This window comes from Trypanosoma cruzi, genomic scaffold, assembly GCF_000209065.1.
Source record: "Trypanosoma cruzi strain CL Brener 1047053517073 genomic scaffold, whole genome shotgun sequence".
Classification (NCBI taxonomy): Eukaryota; Euglenozoa; class Kinetoplastea; order Trypanosomatida; family Trypanosomatidae; genus Trypanosoma; species Trypanosoma cruzi.
Window position 1 is genome coordinate 181,366 of NW_001849495.1, and position 15,078 is coordinate 196,443.

At 48.8% G+C, this 15,078-nt stretch overlaps 8 protein-coding genes across 8 annotated transcripts, besides 39 other annotated features; all 8 read left to right on the plus strand.

Moving 5' to 3' along the window:
• Nucleotides 1–54: part of a microsatellite that runs on past the window's edge.
• Nucleotides 1–15,078: part of a sequence feature (heterozygous, Esmeraldo-like haplotype) that runs on past the window's edge.
• Nucleotides 112–193: a sequence feature (T-rich).
• Nucleotides 207–240: a microsatellite.
• Nucleotides 636–791, plus strand: Tc00.1047053511217.145 (ribosomal protein L39, putative; the record flags this gene model as incomplete). Its single annotated transcript, XM_813250.1, has 1 exon — nucleotides 636–791. The coding sequence occupies one exon, from the start codon at nucleotides 636–638 to the stop codon at nucleotides 789–791; it is 156 nt and encodes a 51-aa protein (XP_818343.1).
• Nucleotides 1,055–1,081: a sequence feature (AT_rich).
• Nucleotides 1,190–1,210: a sequence feature (AT_rich).
• Tc00.1047053511217.150 (hypothetical protein, conserved) lies at nucleotides 1,394–2,308 on the plus strand (the record flags this gene model as incomplete). Its single annotated transcript, XM_813242.1, has 1 exon — nucleotides 1,394–2,308. One exon carries the CDS (start codon nucleotides 1,394–1,396, stop codon nucleotides 2,306–2,308), a length of 915 nt encoding a protein of 304 aa, XP_818335.1.
• Nucleotides 2,528–2,560: a sequence feature (T-rich).
• Nucleotides 2,589–2,614: a microsatellite.
• Nucleotides 2,896–2,927: a sequence feature (AT_rich).
• Nucleotides 2,970–2,999: a microsatellite.
• Nucleotides 3,093–5,084, plus strand: Tc00.1047053511217.160 (hypothetical protein, conserved; the record flags this gene model as incomplete). The annotated part of the gene is made up of 1 exon (XM_813243.1): nucleotides 3,093–5,084. The coding sequence occupies one exon, from the start codon at nucleotides 3,093–3,095 to the stop codon at nucleotides 5,082–5,084; it is 1,992 nt and encodes a 663-aa protein (XP_818336.1).
• Nucleotides 3,480–3,508: a microsatellite.
• Nucleotides 5,083–5,109: a microsatellite.
• Nucleotides 5,114–5,145: a microsatellite.
• Nucleotides 5,216–5,252: a microsatellite.
• Nucleotides 5,284–5,311: a microsatellite.
• Nucleotides 5,380–5,406: a microsatellite.
• Nucleotides 5,448–5,487: a microsatellite.
• On the plus strand, nucleotides 5,582–7,276 carry Tc00.1047053511217.170 (hypothetical protein, conserved; the record flags this gene model as incomplete). Its single annotated transcript, XM_813244.1, has 1 exon — nucleotides 5,582–7,276. One exon carries the CDS (start codon nucleotides 5,582–5,584, stop codon nucleotides 7,274–7,276), a length of 1,695 nt encoding a protein of 564 aa, XP_818337.1.
• Nucleotides 7,477–7,507: a sequence feature (GA-rich).
• Nucleotides 7,568–7,608: a microsatellite.
• Nucleotides 7,745–7,828: a microsatellite.
• Nucleotides 7,843–7,884: a sequence feature (AT_rich).
• Nucleotides 7,895–7,918: a sequence feature (AT_rich).
• Nucleotides 7,957–8,025: a sequence feature (T-rich).
• Nucleotides 8,143–8,232: a sequence feature (T-rich).
• Nucleotides 8,307–8,344: a repeat region.
• Nucleotides 8,459–8,483: a microsatellite.
• Nucleotides 8,607–8,632: a microsatellite.
• Nucleotides 8,773–9,798, plus strand: Tc00.1047053511217.180 (hypothetical protein, conserved; the record flags this gene model as incomplete). Its single annotated transcript, XM_813245.1, has 1 exon — nucleotides 8,773–9,798. The coding sequence occupies one exon, from the start codon at nucleotides 8,773–8,775 to the stop codon at nucleotides 9,796–9,798; it is 1,026 nt and encodes a 341-aa protein (XP_818338.1).
• Nucleotides 9,363–9,397: a microsatellite.
• Nucleotides 9,793–9,826: a microsatellite.
• Nucleotides 9,840–9,878: a microsatellite.
• Nucleotides 9,926–9,971: a sequence feature (A-rich).
• Nucleotides 10,018–10,056: a sequence feature (A-rich).
• Nucleotides 10,160–10,222: a microsatellite.
• Nucleotides 10,296–10,349: a sequence feature (T-rich).
• Nucleotides 10,503–10,610: a microsatellite.
• Nucleotides 10,614–10,649: a microsatellite.
• Tc00.1047053511217.190 (hypothetical protein, conserved) lies at nucleotides 10,841–11,218 on the plus strand (the record flags this gene model as incomplete). The annotated part of the gene is made up of 1 exon (XM_813246.1): nucleotides 10,841–11,218. The coding sequence occupies one exon, from the start codon at nucleotides 10,841–10,843 to the stop codon at nucleotides 11,216–11,218; it is 378 nt and encodes a 125-aa protein (XP_818339.1).
• Nucleotides 11,283–11,374: a sequence feature (T-rich).
• Nucleotides 11,386–11,416: a microsatellite.
• Tc00.1047053511217.200 (tyrosyl or methionyl-tRNA synthetase, putative) lies at nucleotides 11,478–12,209 on the plus strand (the record flags this gene model as incomplete). Its single annotated transcript, XM_813247.1, has 1 exon — nucleotides 11,478–12,209. One exon carries the CDS (start codon nucleotides 11,478–11,480, stop codon nucleotides 12,207–12,209), a length of 732 nt encoding a protein of 243 aa, XP_818340.1.
• Nucleotides 12,289–12,366: a microsatellite.
• Nucleotides 14,224–15,078, plus strand: Tc00.1047053511217.209 (hypothetical protein, conserved; the record flags this gene model as incomplete). Its single annotated transcript, XM_813248.1, has 1 exon — nucleotides 14,224–15,078. A coding segment is annotated over one exon (855 nt), but the record flags the coding sequence as incomplete, so codon positions are not given.

Here is a 15,078-nt window from a genome sequence, read left to right on the forward strand (position 1 = left end):
AAAAAAGAAAAGAAGAAGAAAGAAAGAAAGAAAAAAAGAAAAAAAAAAAAAAAAGGTGATGCAGAAATGAACGTGTACGATATTGTGCGGTACCCTTTTGTATGGGATACATTTTGTTTTTTCTGTTATTTTTCTTCCGATTTCACTTATTTTTGAATTCTTGTGGCCTTTTTTTTCTTTTCTTTTTTCTTTTAGAATGAGTTGATATACACGCATACATACATACATATATATATACATGTGTGTGTGTGTTGTCGTGGTTGTTGTGGTTGTTTTTCATAGGACTTCTTCCTTCAATTTCCCTCTTTTTTCTCTCTCTCTATTCCTCTTTATCACCATGCTGCATGCATGCAGATAATAATAATAATATGCGTACGTATACATGAGTCAGACGATATGGCTGATGGATGGTGTTTTTCTTTTTCTTGTTGTACACGCATGCACCTACCAATTGTCTTCTTCTCTTTCTCTCTCCCTTTTTTTTTTTTTTTTTAATGTCTCGGTGTATTCTGCCATACCGCAATTACACGCCTGCGCAATATATGTATATATATATACAATACAACAACAAAAAAAAAAAAAAAAAGGGTGGGTAGAAGGGGACAAGGGAGACAGAGGAAAGAAAGCAGACCGCCATGGGACGCTTTAAGCCGCTTGCAATTAAGAAAAAGTACGCAAAGAAGCTGAAGCAGAACAGGCCTGTGCCGTACTGGATTCGTCTTCGCACGGGCAATCGCATAAAGTGGAATGAGAAGCGCCGCCACTGGCGCCGTACGAAACTTCACTATTAACGTAAGAGGGAGAGAAGAGGACGCGGGAAAAATGGAGAAGGGCGTGCGACGTTGATGGCGGTGATGACAGATCCCCCAAGCCGCTTGTACTTGTGAGTTTATTTATTTGTTTATTTCTGATTTCTCCCCTTCTTTTGGCCGTTGCTCCGTCTCTCTCCGCTTTTAGCTCATTGTTGCCTGCTCCGCCCTCTGTGTCGTGTCCTGTCGTCTTGAGTTGAGTTGCATGCATACAAACACACATGCCTCTCTTCCATCATGGATGGATATATTTATTTATTTTTTTTTTTTTTCCTGCAATGTGGCGGGAAAAGGGGGAAGGCAGGGGCAAGGATACGCGGCTGGGAGGTGGACGGTCGATTGGCCTTTTGTTTTTGTTTGTTTGTTTTTATTCAGAAATGAAAAAATAATAATAATAATAACACCGCTACAAATGAGACTTTGACGTGTGCCTGACACGCTTCTCACGGCGGCCTTTTCCTTGTGACATCGGGCATGTATTTCATGTAAAGCACGTGCATGATTTTCATCTGCATTTTATTTATTACTAGACACTTTATTCAGGGAGGGGGGAGCAGGCGAATTTTGTTGTTGTTGTTGTTTGAATGGATAATTTGGCATCCCGCAGTGATGCGGCGCAGCCGTCATCTTCGTTGGATGAACAACTCCTGCGGCTCCTGCAGCAGCAGGTGGCCATAGAAGAATGTCTCAGTGGCCAACGTGCTCTCATGCAGCGTATCACGGAGGGGTTTTCGGTTCTTCGAGAATGGGCCTCACGCCACGCCCACCACGAACTGTCTCTGCACGACCTTCTTGTGCTGGAGGCATACGGTGGCGGCAATTTGTGTCACAGCGAAGAAGCACCGCAGGAAGTGGAGAAAGAAGGAGATGAAGGTGATATTCACCGTGGGGGATATAGACACTGCAGGCCAAATGACATGGCCATTCCTGCTCCACATGATGACAGGAATGAAAATGGCAACGCGCACCATCCAGGGTACAGCAAATGCGAGCGGTGGCAGCAGCAGTTGCAGGAGGCAAAGCGAGCGTATCGGTCATTTATACGAGCGCGTGTCTTGGATGAAGGATGTGCGGCCCCTGACAACCCAGCGCAGTTTCATGCGCTTACAGCAGACTCGTTTTATCTTCTTTTGCCGCATTTAACAGAGATGCTGAAGGAACTTGTTGGCATCACGCCTGGAGCTGCACGGGTGCAGCAGCCGTCATCGTCATTATTTTCACTGTCAACCTCGCCTTCTTTTGCATCCCTGGCCGACTGGTGTGCGTCACTCGCTCGTGTTCTGCGGTTTCTTGAGCTTGGCGTGAAGCACTTTCCTGAGGTGCTCGACAACAGTCCTCTGCGGCCTTGCCTGGTACAGAGCTTATTGCAGCTGCAAGAAGATGGCAACGACCGCAGCCATATAAGAGAGGAGGCGGTGCTGCAGTTGCGTCAACGTGCAGAGAAGTTGTGTGCCCACCTCCACCGCCTCCCTGTGGACGGTGTCCACAACTACGAATAAATGGGAAATAAAGGTGGCGGTGACTACTCATCATCACTTAACGGCTCCGCGGTGAGTGGGAAAAGAGGAATGGGCGGTGCTTTTACGGAATTTTCTTGCTACTTCAAAGGTTGATTTTCAAAAAGAATGCCATGCACATGGAGGCATCGCACTCATCTATCCCAAATATACATACACAGACGCATACACGCATACATGTGCATTTGTTGTTGTTGTTGCTTTTCTTTTTTTTTTTTTGCTTTTTCTCTTTTTGGTCTCTGTCTTTTGGCAATGAGTGAGCATATATATATATATATATATATATATGGCGATAGAGAATGAGGGATATGGCGACTTGTTTAATTTTCTTCTTTTTTTTACAGATTTCACGCACATGTCAATGAACATTATTATTGTTATTTTTATGATGTTTTCTCTTTGGAAGTGATCTGCTAACTTTCTTGTGTGGCGGTTATTCTCATTGGGAGCCGTGAAAGGCCTTCTCTCCTTCTTGTCTGTCTTTTGCTCCTTTCCTTTTTTTTTTTTTCCTCTGGATTTCTGACGCCGGGTGGTCTTTTGAGTGTTTACGCGCTTCCCAAGTCAAAAAGAAATAAAATAATAAAATATATTTATATATTTTGCTCTCGTGAATAATTCGCGGTGGTGCACATTTTTTAAAGGGACACACACACACACACTCACACATTCACACGGTCATATTCACGTGCTGTTTGCTGCACGCGTGGGAAGGGGGCAGGAGGCAGCGGCGGTGGGTGGTTGTGGTAGTGGGGAGAGTAGAAGGAAAATGATTCATCTTTTTGTGGATGGGGATTATTTTCTCAGTGGTATGACGCCCACATCCGAGGAGGCGGTGCGGGGCGGCGTTGAGGACATGCTGGACGCCATCACGACTCAGCTGTTTGGTCAGACAAACAGAGGGGCGGCAGCAGTGGCGGTTGAGCAACGCATTGTGTTTTTTTCCTCTTCCATCTTAAAGGCTTTAGAGGGGCAGCAGTCGCAGCGTGACGTGCTCATCACCGCACTGCGACGCCTGCGCTTCCAGACGATTGTGCTCGACAGCATTTCAAGCCGCGCGGGATCGCCCGTGGATGCCGCGATATGCACTAAAACAATGTCGATCCTTGCAAAGGCCCATGGGGCCCTTAACGTCAATATCGGTGGCGGCGGCGGCGGAGGAGGAGGAGGAGGAGGAGGGGGAGGGAAGTTCATGACGCTTGTGTACTTTGCGGCGAATGCGTACATATCCTCCGCGTTGGAGTGGGCGCATGACGCCGGGTGTGGGGTTTGTTTTGTCGTTTACAATGGCGACAGTGTGGCCGATGAGCTGATGGCGTACGTGAGCCCCACGTACGGTAGCGGCGGTGGTATTGCGACGATTGCAAAAGGAGAGGGGATTAACTTTATCCCCAACACGGGGGCCGCAAGTGCCGCCTTGGCGGCTTTGCAGCACGAGGGCAAAGAACTCCCACTAGCTGTTCTGATGCAGCTTAAACAACTGCAGCAGCGACTGACAGGTGGTGATGCTCAGGTGGGGAACACACGGAATGCTGCCGCCGTGCCTGGGACGGATTCTTTGGCATCATCACTAATTCCGTCTGCGTCTGCGGGTGGGGCGGCTTCACTGTTGTCACCTGCGGATGCCTCTTCCCGTCCGCACCCGCCGCCCATTGCGGGTGCCCCCGACCCTTTCCTTCCCGATGACGATAAGTCTGCGGACAAGAAGAAACAGCACACGACCGCCATAGATGCCACTGCCCCCTCATCCACCAGCACGGAGGAGCCGAAGTTGGACACGCTCACGCTGGGAGCCGCGAAGAACACGGGAGATGATGCGAAACAAACGGCACACGTCCTGCCGGCGGCCGGCACGACGACGCCCATGCGTGCTACGGCCACTCCGGATGTCGCAAAGCCAGCAGAAACAGCAACGACACCCGTGAGTATGGCGATGAATACAGCACCACCGTTGCCACATGCACCCACTGCAACGACCGATGCCCAGCCAAAAAGCACGGCAGCTTCTGCTTTTCCTGAGCCGGAGGTCTCCACGCGTCTCCCAGCCGGTTGGACCCTCATGTACGATCGGCAACGACGTCGTCACTTTTTTTTTTACACAAACGCCGACCGTGTGGTGAAGACCACATGGACTCACCCAGGCGGTCTCGAGGAGCAGATGGACTTGGAGCGCCAGGTGGAAAGCTGGCATCGAAAGCAGCAAGAGCGTCGTCAGGCTGAAGCAAATGGAAATGAACGGAATGATCATACGAAACCAACGACGACAAGTACGGCAGCGGAGGTAACAACAGGAGCAGCTAGAGATTGGGATGAGTGTGTCGACCCCAAGAGCGGACGCAAGTATTACGTGAATCGGTATACCAAACAAACCTCATGGACACTTCCAACAGCAGTAGCGAGTGTGACTAGCAATAACCCTGCAATGAATGCGGCAGAAGTGAGACCAAATCCGATGGCCGCCACACCGAACACCAACATGCTGCCGCCGTTCTGGGAGGAGTGTGTTGACCCAAAGAGTGGACGGAAATTTTACGTGAATCACCAAACACGCGAGACAACATGGACGCGGCCGCAAGCGACTCCCGTCACGACACCACAACACGTACCGCAGCCGCACGCGCTGACACCGTCACACGCTGTCGCCCCCGCTTCTATTATCACTGCGCTGCCGCCGTTCTGGGAGGAGTGTGTTGACCCAAAGAGTGGACGGAAATTTTACGTGAATCACCAAACACGCGAGACAACATGGACGCGGCCATAAAAAAGAAAAAAAAAAAGAAAAAAAAGCGGGGGTGGGTGGGTGGGTGAGTGGTGGATGGCTGCTTTATGTTCTCTCTTTCCTTCTTCCTTTGTTTGGTTTGCGAGTGTATTTGTTTGTGATTGTGGCTGACGTTTTTTTTTTTTTTTTTCGTTTTTTTTTTTTTGTTTTATGTGTTTGCCGAAGAAGAAAACAGGGGGGAAAAAAAAAAAAGGAAGAAAGAAAGAAAGGGAATTCATTTGCGGAAAAATAAACAATAAAAAAAAAAGGGGGAAAAGTGGCGGAAATCCGACGGAAGACACATACACACGCACATACACACACAGAGAGAAAGAGAAAGAGGGAGTGAAAGGGAGGGAAAAAGGAATATACATTTATATACATATATATACACATTTATATATATTATAGCTGCTTAAAGTAATATTGACTTGCATTTTTGCCTGCGCCAACCCCTTTATTTCCTTTTCACCTCTTGCCAGTGCAGGTGTGTTTGGAGCATGCAAACAGTAGACAAAAGCGCCGACGCCGTCCACAACGCCGACGATGTCGACATGCGGAAAAGTGTGAACGCTTTGAAAGGAAAGGAGCCCGCAGCTGCACTCGCAGTTGCCTCTGAACCACATGTCGATAAGGCGGATGTTTCACTCTTTCCCAGCCCAGCCCACGGAAAAAATGAGAACGGCGGTAGTCGAGGGGGTCATCCGGCATACACGGATGAGGGACGACCGAGTCATGCATCGAGCGACGTTCGGAAGACTAACACCAACGAGGGTTTTAAAACGAATCGTTGCGATGCTGCGGGGGGGCCCTATCAAAGTGAGGGGATTTCAAATCCGTCTGAGTATTTGCGGTGGCGACACCGGAGAAAAAATTTGACTTCCGCGGATTATTGGCGAGCGGCGGAGAAGGAGCGCGTCATTGGCCTTGGCACGGTCGGTCTTTTTCAAGACCAGCAGCCTGACAGCCCCCCGCCTGGAGAGGCGTCTGCGTGCGTCAATGGCACCATCATCGTGGGGCCACCGGGGTACGTGCGGAAGGTCAAAGACTACAATGATTGGCGTGAGAAGCACAGTGAACTTTTCTCCACCTTGAGAAATCAGGATGAGAGGGAGCGGCAGTGCATGCGTCTGCGCCGGCTCCACGAGAAGGCAAGACAGCAGGAAGAAGAAGAATATGAATATGCCTCCGCCGTCAGACGTCTGCGTAGGCGCGGGTGGTCGGTGTTGGGGAACGCTCCACGACAAGTGGATCACACACGGTTTAACCAAATAAAGGCCGAGCGTGAGGCCTTTCGTGCGGAATGTGAAGGGAATGTGGTGCGCAAGATTCAAGAGGCCTCAAAGCAACGTGAAAACATCTTACAGCAAATTGCCATGTATAAAGAAGAGAAGGCACGTCAGGAGAATATTGTGCGGGATGCCGCACGGCAGGAGCGCGAGGAACAGAACGCCAAACGAGAGGAATATTTAACGCTCCTTAAAGAACGGGCAGCCAACACGCGGGCGATAGCTGAGGAAGAGCGGGAGTTTATTCGCGAGTGTGCGGCTACGGAAAGTAAATATCGGCAGAACCGTATCGAGATTTTGCGTGAACGCGTCTTTGCAAAGACGTATACGAGCGGTCTTCTCACCAACCTCTCAGGCACCTTGTGTGGAGGTGGCAGGCAGTACCCACCGGGGGACTGGCGCAACACCTTTAAGAGTCCGCTGCGGCGGCTACCCAACGCCGGCGACGATGCCTTTCGTAAGCAGTGGGTAACGGAGTTGCAGGAGGAGCGGCGGGCGGTGGCACGGGCGGAGGTGGAGCGAACGAAACGTCTGCAGACATCCGCCCAACGCGAGGCCGCATACCGCGACAATTGTGAGCGTGCAGAGGCCCTCCGCAAAGAGAAGGATGCATTGCGGGAGAGGAAAAAGCAGCAATGCGAGGAAGTTCAGTTGTTTCACAAAGCTCTACGTCAACAGGAAGTGGAAGGACAGAAAAGACGTGAAGAAGTCCTCCGTGCACTGCGTGAGTCAAAGCGGGAGACGGCCTCGATTATTCGGCAAGCCATAGAAGAAGAAGAAATGATGTTTCAAACGCTGGAGGATGAAGAACTGCGGCAACTGCAGGAACGCGTGGCACAGATGAAGAAGAATAAAACGTTTTCACCTCGAATGGCTTTATCACCTCCTGCAGAAAGAGTTTTATAACCAAATTGTGTGTATGTATGTATGAACACCTGCTACATCCTTTTTCTTTATGTGTCTATGTATATGATGTATATATGTTATTTCTACCGTCAGATTCGGAATTTTATCCTCTATTGTACGCCTATAATCACTTGATTTTCGCAAACGCTTTGTGTCTTTGTTCTGCCCCATAAGACATTTCTCTGGTCTTCCTGTTTGGAAAAGAAAAAAAGAAAAAAAGAAGAAAGAAGGCGAGTTTGATTTGATTTTTGGTGTTTATTTAAAGGCGCTCTTGTTTGCTTGTTTGTAACACTACTACTACTACTACTGCTGCTGCTGCTGCTGCTGCTGCTACCCAAGAAAAACGGGTTGGTAGGACGATTATTATCACGGGATTTTCTTGGGTGATTCATGTATCATGCGTCTTATTCCCATCCCTCTTTCCCCCACTCCCTGCAGACACAAACACACAATGAAATGAACAAAAAATATACATGTATGTATATGTATATACATGTATGTATACGTGTGTCTGTGGCTGCATGTGTGTATGTACATATAAATGTTATTATAACGATGCCGGGTGCAATAAATAAAAAATATATGAAAAAGAAAATAAAATAAAAAAAGATTCAGCCCAATTATTATTAATAATATATTTTTCTCTGTGTGTGTATTTGAATTGACTGCGTTTTTAACTGTTTTTTTTTTTTGTTGTTTTTTTTTAGTTGTTGTTTTGTTTTTGTCTTTCTTCTTTTTTCTTTTTTCTTCATTTTAAAAGAAACGAAAAAGTTGACGGGGTTAGACGGGGGGGGGGAAATGAGAATAAAAATAAAATTTTGCCTGTTTGTTTGTGTTTGTGTTTGTGTTTGTGTGTTGCATGTCTCTTTTCTTTTTTTTTTTTTTTTTTTGGTTTTTTTTTCTCTCTGTATTCCCCCTTTTTTATTTATTTATTTATTTATTTTTGTCTTTTATTTATATATGAGTTGAGTTCCTTCTGTTTGTTTGTTTGTTTTGCGTTGCTCATGTTGTTTACATGCACCTCAGGCACTTTTTCCTTTTTTCTTTTTTCTTTTCTTTCCCCCTTTCGCACCCTCTTATTTGTCTGTTTACATTCTGTGCTTTCTGCTCGCACAATCGCGGTGTGGGGCGGGGTGGTACGCCGTGCGGCATCGCCCGTGTGTTGTCGTTTTCAGCTGCCGCTTCTTTTTTTTTTTTTTTTTTTTTTGCTTCCACTCTTTCTGTTCTTATATGTTTTGTTGTTTTTGTTTTTTCTCTCCATTTCTGCGTGTGTTTCTTTGGTTGGTGGTGGTGGTGGTGGTAGCGGAAGGTGGGGGGGTGCCTGCGTGCCTGCGTGTGTGTGTGTGTGTGCGTGTGGGCACGTGTCTAGGAGCAAAAGCGTCACGGAGGGAAGGGAGCACAGAAGCAAAGCGAGAGAAAAGGGGAGTTGGGAGGTAAGCCGCCGACATTCGTGCATACAAGCGAGCATACATACATACAGATTGGTAGATAAATAGATGCGGCCGTTTCTTTATTTCTGCGATGCGATAGGGAGGGGTGGTTTTATTATTACTGCACGGAGCGGACGACGTTCATTTTTTCCCTCACCGCCGCCGCCGCCACCATTTCCGCCGGGAATTCGTCCGGCGCCTGCAGCATCCGATGCAAAGCCGTTTTGTAGAAGCCGTGATGATGTGGTAAAAGATGTCAACTTACCGCCAGACGCAACGATGTTTGAGACTTCCATGCCACTTGAAAAGAGAGACGCCAACAGCAAACACACGGAAAAATCGCAACATTTTCACCCTCATCGACCTTCCTTCTTGTCCCCTGAAAAAATTTCCAAGCATTTCCCAATGTCTGCCAAGTTTGCGGCATCAATGGCAGATGTGCTGAAGATTCCGGTACCAAACAAAAATGGGTTAGTGGCGGAACCATCAGCGACACTCATACAGGAGTACAGGGAGCACACCGTGCTTGGTTGGTCCCCTGCTCAACTCTACGACGTTGTAGCGGATGTCTCACGGTACAGTACATTCCTTCCATGGTGCGTGGAATCGACTGTACACGAAGTGAGACGCCTCGATGATACGAATACGGCTGATAACAGCAGCGGCAGCAGCGGCAGCAGCAGCAACAGCAAGAGTAGGGCCAGGGATGGGGGCGGCATTTGTAGTAGCGGTGATCCAATGGAAATGACGGCCACGCTCACCGTTGGATTCTCCTTTTTTAAAGAGCAATACACCTCTCGTGTGTTACTTGTGCCCGAGAAGAAAGTGCAAGCTGTTCTTAAGGAGAGTGAGACGCAGCGTCGCTGTCCTGTTCTCACGGAGCTTAACTGCGTCTGGGAATTCAGCCCTGTGCCAGGACAACCGCGACAAGTGGAGGTACGATTTCTCATCCGCTTTGCCTTTCATAACCCCTTGTATTCCAAACTAATCATGTCAAAAGTGGTAACCCTCATGACGCAAAGTTTTGAAAATCAGTGCGAGAAACTCCACGGCCCACCAAGTTGCCAACGTGAGCACCTCGTCACTAAATAAAAATAAAAATAAAAATAAATAAATAAAAGGAATACACACTTATACATACACACATACACACATACACATATATATATATATAAGATGAGAGCGACTTGATTTTAAAAGTCCAATGTTATGCTACCCAAAAAAAAAAGGAACGAAGGGATCAAAGAAAAGAAAAGAAAACGAAACACATGCACACATACACAAAAAGTGGGGAATGCGATGAAGCGGGACAAAAGAAGAAAAAAAAAAAAAAAAGAAGAAGAACAAAAATGAAGTCCAATACAACTGAAAGCGGTTAAAAAGCGACGGTAGTTGCGTCTCCTTTTGAGGAAAGTGTTTGATTGATTTATTTATTTGTTTATTCCTATCCATTTATACATATATATATATGTATGTATATATATATATATATATATATATATATATATATACATATGAATGGATTTGCTATCGATGCTTTCCTTTAATATGTGTGTTTGTTTGTGTGGGTTTGGGTGTTTGGACATACATTTTGTTTTTGTTTTTTTGTTTTTTTTGTTTTGTTTTTTTTACTGTTTGTTGTTGTTTCCTTTCATGCTTGGAATTTAATTAATTTTTATCGTTGACGACTATGTGTTGTTGTTGCGTGAAAGTCGTCAATATTTTTTTATTGCTGCCGCATCACACATTTTGGTTACAGCGGTTTATGATTTTCTAATTTTAGAATGACCGTGTGGACATGCATACATGCATACATGCTTATATATATATATGTGTATATGAATGTGTGTTTGTGCATGTGCAGACGCTCTTTCTAAAAATAAATCTTGTATATATATATATATGAATGTGTGTGTGTGTGTGTGTGTGTGTGTGTGTGTGTGCTTAGCTCTTGCCTCTATCTGTGTGTGGATTTTCTTCTTTTGTTTATTTCAATCCCTTTTCCCCTCCCCTTTTCCACTCCCTCTGCTCATATTTCCCTCCTGCATCCATCTAACTTTTGTCTGTTTATGTGGCATTTAATAGAGAGGGAGAGATAGATAGATAGATAGAGAAGGTGGGGGGGGGTGGAGGGATGCGATTGGCTACAAGTGGGTTAAAGCTGCAGGAGAGCACCGAGAGAGAAGAAAATGCGGGAGAAGTGGCAGCAGCTCTCATTGAAGCAAACAGTGAGTTAATGACACTTTTTTTCCGCCACATTGCAGTTTGCCCACCGCACGGACCTTTCAAGTATTACAGCGCCATCACCTTCACGGAGAGGGTGCGTCGTTGGATTGCGGCAAATGGTTCGGAAAGAAACATTGTGACGCTGCAAGGATTAACCCCAACGGCGGTCCTTCACCTGATGGAGAAGTATTACAATACAAATCACCTACGAAGCTGGCCGTTGTTGTATGTGCCTGCTGAGATACGTCTGAAGGACGTGCTTGCGCTTCTGGGTGAGGAAAAGTGAAAGAGTGAGTGAGAGCGAGAAACACACAGTGCGGCGCATTTGTCACTTACACAAACATGTACCGTCTTTTTTTTTTTTTTTTTTCTTCCCCTCTCTAATTGTTTCTTTCTTCATACGTTTTTTATGTTGTCTTTTTTATTCTTTCTGTTTGTTGTTGCCCGTATGCCTGTGTGTGTGTGTGTGTGTGTGTGTGTGTGTAGGAAGTTTGTTTGTTTGTTATTTGGGAAATTTTTAAGGAAACCTTAAGAGTGTCTGGTAAATGTTCTCTTCAAATTTTGAGGGTCCCCTTCTGCGCCGCTCCATCCCATTCGTGGAGCGCTGGATCGCCGAGCTTGTCGCCGCAAGAGAAGCGTCCCTCGGCGCCACGAAGAAGAATGCAACACCGGAAGAATCCCCACAAGCGGTCGGCGTAAAGGGAACGAAAAAGGACGGGAGGGCTGCCACTGTCGCTGCTGCTGCTGCGGAGAAGGAGGAGGCATCTGGCAGCAGTATGTCCAAGTGTCACTTTGTGATCGGCAAGGTACTTGATGTCCGTCCACACCCAGAGAGCACGAAGTTATACATCGAGGAAATTGAGCTTGGCGAGCAGGCGGGGGGACGTCGCACCATCCTTAGCGGCTTGCAAGAGTACGTTAAGCAGGACGAGTTTATAAACCGTCTGGTGCTTGTCATTGCGAATCTGGAGCCGCGAAAGATCGGCGGTATTGTTTCAGAAGGCATGGTGCTTTGCGCCTCGCGTACAGAGGGCAACACGCGGGATGTCAAGTTATTGGAAGTGCCAGCCGGTACGCCCGTCGGCGAACGTGTTGTGTTTGACGGTCACGACGGGCCGTTTGTGCCGGTGCTGAAGAAGAAGTTGGCGAAACACTTTGAAAAGGTGGCGGTTGACCTCAAGACGAATGAAAAGGGTGAGGTAATGTGGGGTGACATGCCGTTTCGTACGAGCCACGGCATCATTACGGCACCCATACCGAATGGGGTCGTGTCATGATGAACGTTGCATTTTTTTTTTTTTTTGCATGCGCCGAACAGGAGACGGAAGGGAAAGGAAAACCCTCCCTCCCACTCCCTGTGTGTGTGTGTGTGTGTGTGTGTGTGTGTGTGTGTGTGTGTGTGTGTGTGTGTGTGCGTGTGTGTGTGTGTGTGTGCGGCGGATGAGGTCTCCATCTATTCCTCACCAGGACGGAGGAAAGGAAAGGGTCACACAACAATAGAAGGGAGGAATGAAGGTAACGTGGTGGGGGAAATGATGGACCGAATATGTGTACACAGGCTGGAAGGGGAGTAAACGTGGTCGAGAGGGATGGTAAGGAAATACAAACAAATAATGCATAGGAGGATAAGGAGGAGAAAAGAGGGATAATTGTGCATACCGCATATATAATATGTACATTGCATGTATTTATGTGTGCATTTATACGCATGTGTGTCTTGACTCTCCTGTCTTTGTTATTTGTTCCACACGGCATTAGAGAAGAAGCGTTGGAGAGGGCTTGAAGGAGTCTCTTCTTCCTCTTCCCTTTTTATTCTTCTCAGGGTGTGAGGATGAGGCGGCGGCGCGCCCATCTTGGCTTTGTTGGCGTATTGCGTCCCGTTCTATCTGCTCCTGTCGTGTTGGCGCTTCTTACTTTTCCGTTCATTGTGTGGACATGACAAACTGATCCTGAGCCTGCTCTGCCGTCGCAGCCGACGGTGAGCAAAGTGATCGCCCCTGCTGCCGCTCAAGGCAACATTCATGAGGACTCGTTAACGGTAGTGGTGGTGTCATATCCAATGACGAGGCGACGAAATTGTTTGTTGCATGTTTTGAAGGCCACTCTGTATGATTGGCCGAAGGATGAGGGTCTTGTCCATGAGGTGCTGCTCGTGTGGAATGGCGTGAAGGAAACGGTGCCAGACGAATTGCTTGCGTTGAAATCGAGGCGCGGCAACCACCCAATTCCGTGGCGAATCGCTGGCTTGTCGCCTCTCTTCTCCGCACCGAGGCTGTGCTCAACATCGACGATGATATGAACGTGTCGTATGATGCGGCACGGTGCATGTTTTCAATTTGGTTGCGATCCCCCTCTTCGCTTGTGGCGACGGACGTGCGGGCCATTGTTGACTGCGGCAAAACAATGGAGCAGCGTAAGTACAACCTTTCGTTTGTTTATGTGGCACGAGAGCGGCTGCGAGGGATAGGCCTATCGCACAGGGTGGCTTTGCCACGGGCTCTTCTCTCCTCGCGTGTATACTACGTTGTCTTTGGGGAGTCTTTTACCGGGCTGTTAGTGTGCCCACGTACCCCAGCCTGACGAGTTCCACGTCCACTCGACAAGGTCCCATCCGTCTTATAGTGGAGGAGTTGCTCTGCGGTGGCATTGCCTTCAACTACGCGGCGGCGAATGCCTCCGTTTTTTTCTTGTGGTCGCATGGAACGTATTCCGTGCGTCAACGTCGGATAAAGGCCACCCCAATTCTGGTAGAGGCTGCTGTGAAGTCGTTTCCGGATTCTAGTGCTGCTGGGCCCTCACGTTGGAGTCTGGTGTGAAGTTGAGGCGGCACGAGTGCGCAACACGGCTTTCAATGCTCTGCCCACCGAACGGGGGCCGCACCCCCTTCCGTCCTGCGCACCAAATTTCGCAGGCAACGTGCACCGTTGGCAGATAATGTGAAAAAGAAGGAATGGTGTGTTTCCCTGTTGTAACTGTTTGTTCACTTTGGGTCCCCGCTTGTTTTCCCGACTGCTGTCGCTTTGCGTAGCTGCCACGAATGAAGAGAGAACTTAAGCTAATTTCCCCTGTCCTTGTTTCCGTGTGGCTCAATGGCGGGGCATTTTGACTGCGGACGGGAGGGATGCACGTTCGAGTCTCGTCGCGGATGTGTTCCTTTTCTCCCCTGCCATCGCTCTCCCTCCTTCCTGTGTGTTCATCCCTCTCTGCTCCCCATTTGGACCTTTTCATTTTTTGCAATTGGCGAGGAAGCTCTTTCTGTGGCAAAACCGCATTTCCAGTCGCGATAGTGTAATGCCGGTGCGAGTCTTCGTGACGTTGCCTCCCGCGGACGGACCGGCCGTGACGGAGGAAGTGCTGGCGCAGCAGGTGATGCAGGAGTTCATGGCAATGCGTCACGCCGGGTCGTCGGTGGAGCTGCTCTGCTCCGTGTCCTCCGCGCGCCTGCAGCAGACGATTGCGGAGCGCTACCCACTCGCGTACAATCGTCTTTTATTGGAGGGGCGTTGGCGCGGCAAGTGGCATTTCTTTGCGGAGGAAATTGTGGGACTGCGCTGCTTCCTCTACACACTGAGGGACTACGCTGAGACTAGAGATCTGGAGGTTCACGTCGCGTTCAGCGAGCTGCGGTGCTGTGTGAAGGACGAGGATGCCCGCGCGGTGCGGCAGGCGGACGGCAGCGTTGGCGCGCTACTGCGGGAGCATCTTCTCCAGAAGGACGCCTTGCATCGCTGGTGTGACGAGGCGGTGAAGGCGGCGCAGGCGGACGGTGGCGCGGGGGGTGCTGATAGAGCCCTGTGGCGGGCGCCTCCCCCTGCACCGGCCCCTGATGAGGCTCGCGAGGCAGTTGCGTTCCTACGGGTGCGAGGGTGGAAATTTTGGGTGGCTTCGGCGCCGCGCCGCGAGGGAGGTTGCAGCGATCATGACGGCGAGCGACACGCCTGCGCGGCACATGAGTGCACTGCGGCTCCGCCGTCACGTCGTCCATTGTCTTCAATCGTGGGTGCCGGCGAACTCCGGCAGGCGATCCGCGAAGGACCTCTTCATGGCGGCCATGGGGTAAGAAGCGAGGGAAGGGGAGGGAGAGGAGCCACGCGTTGCGGAAAGGGTGCGGGCTGCTGCGGCCGCACCTCGTTGTCGTCACTTCAG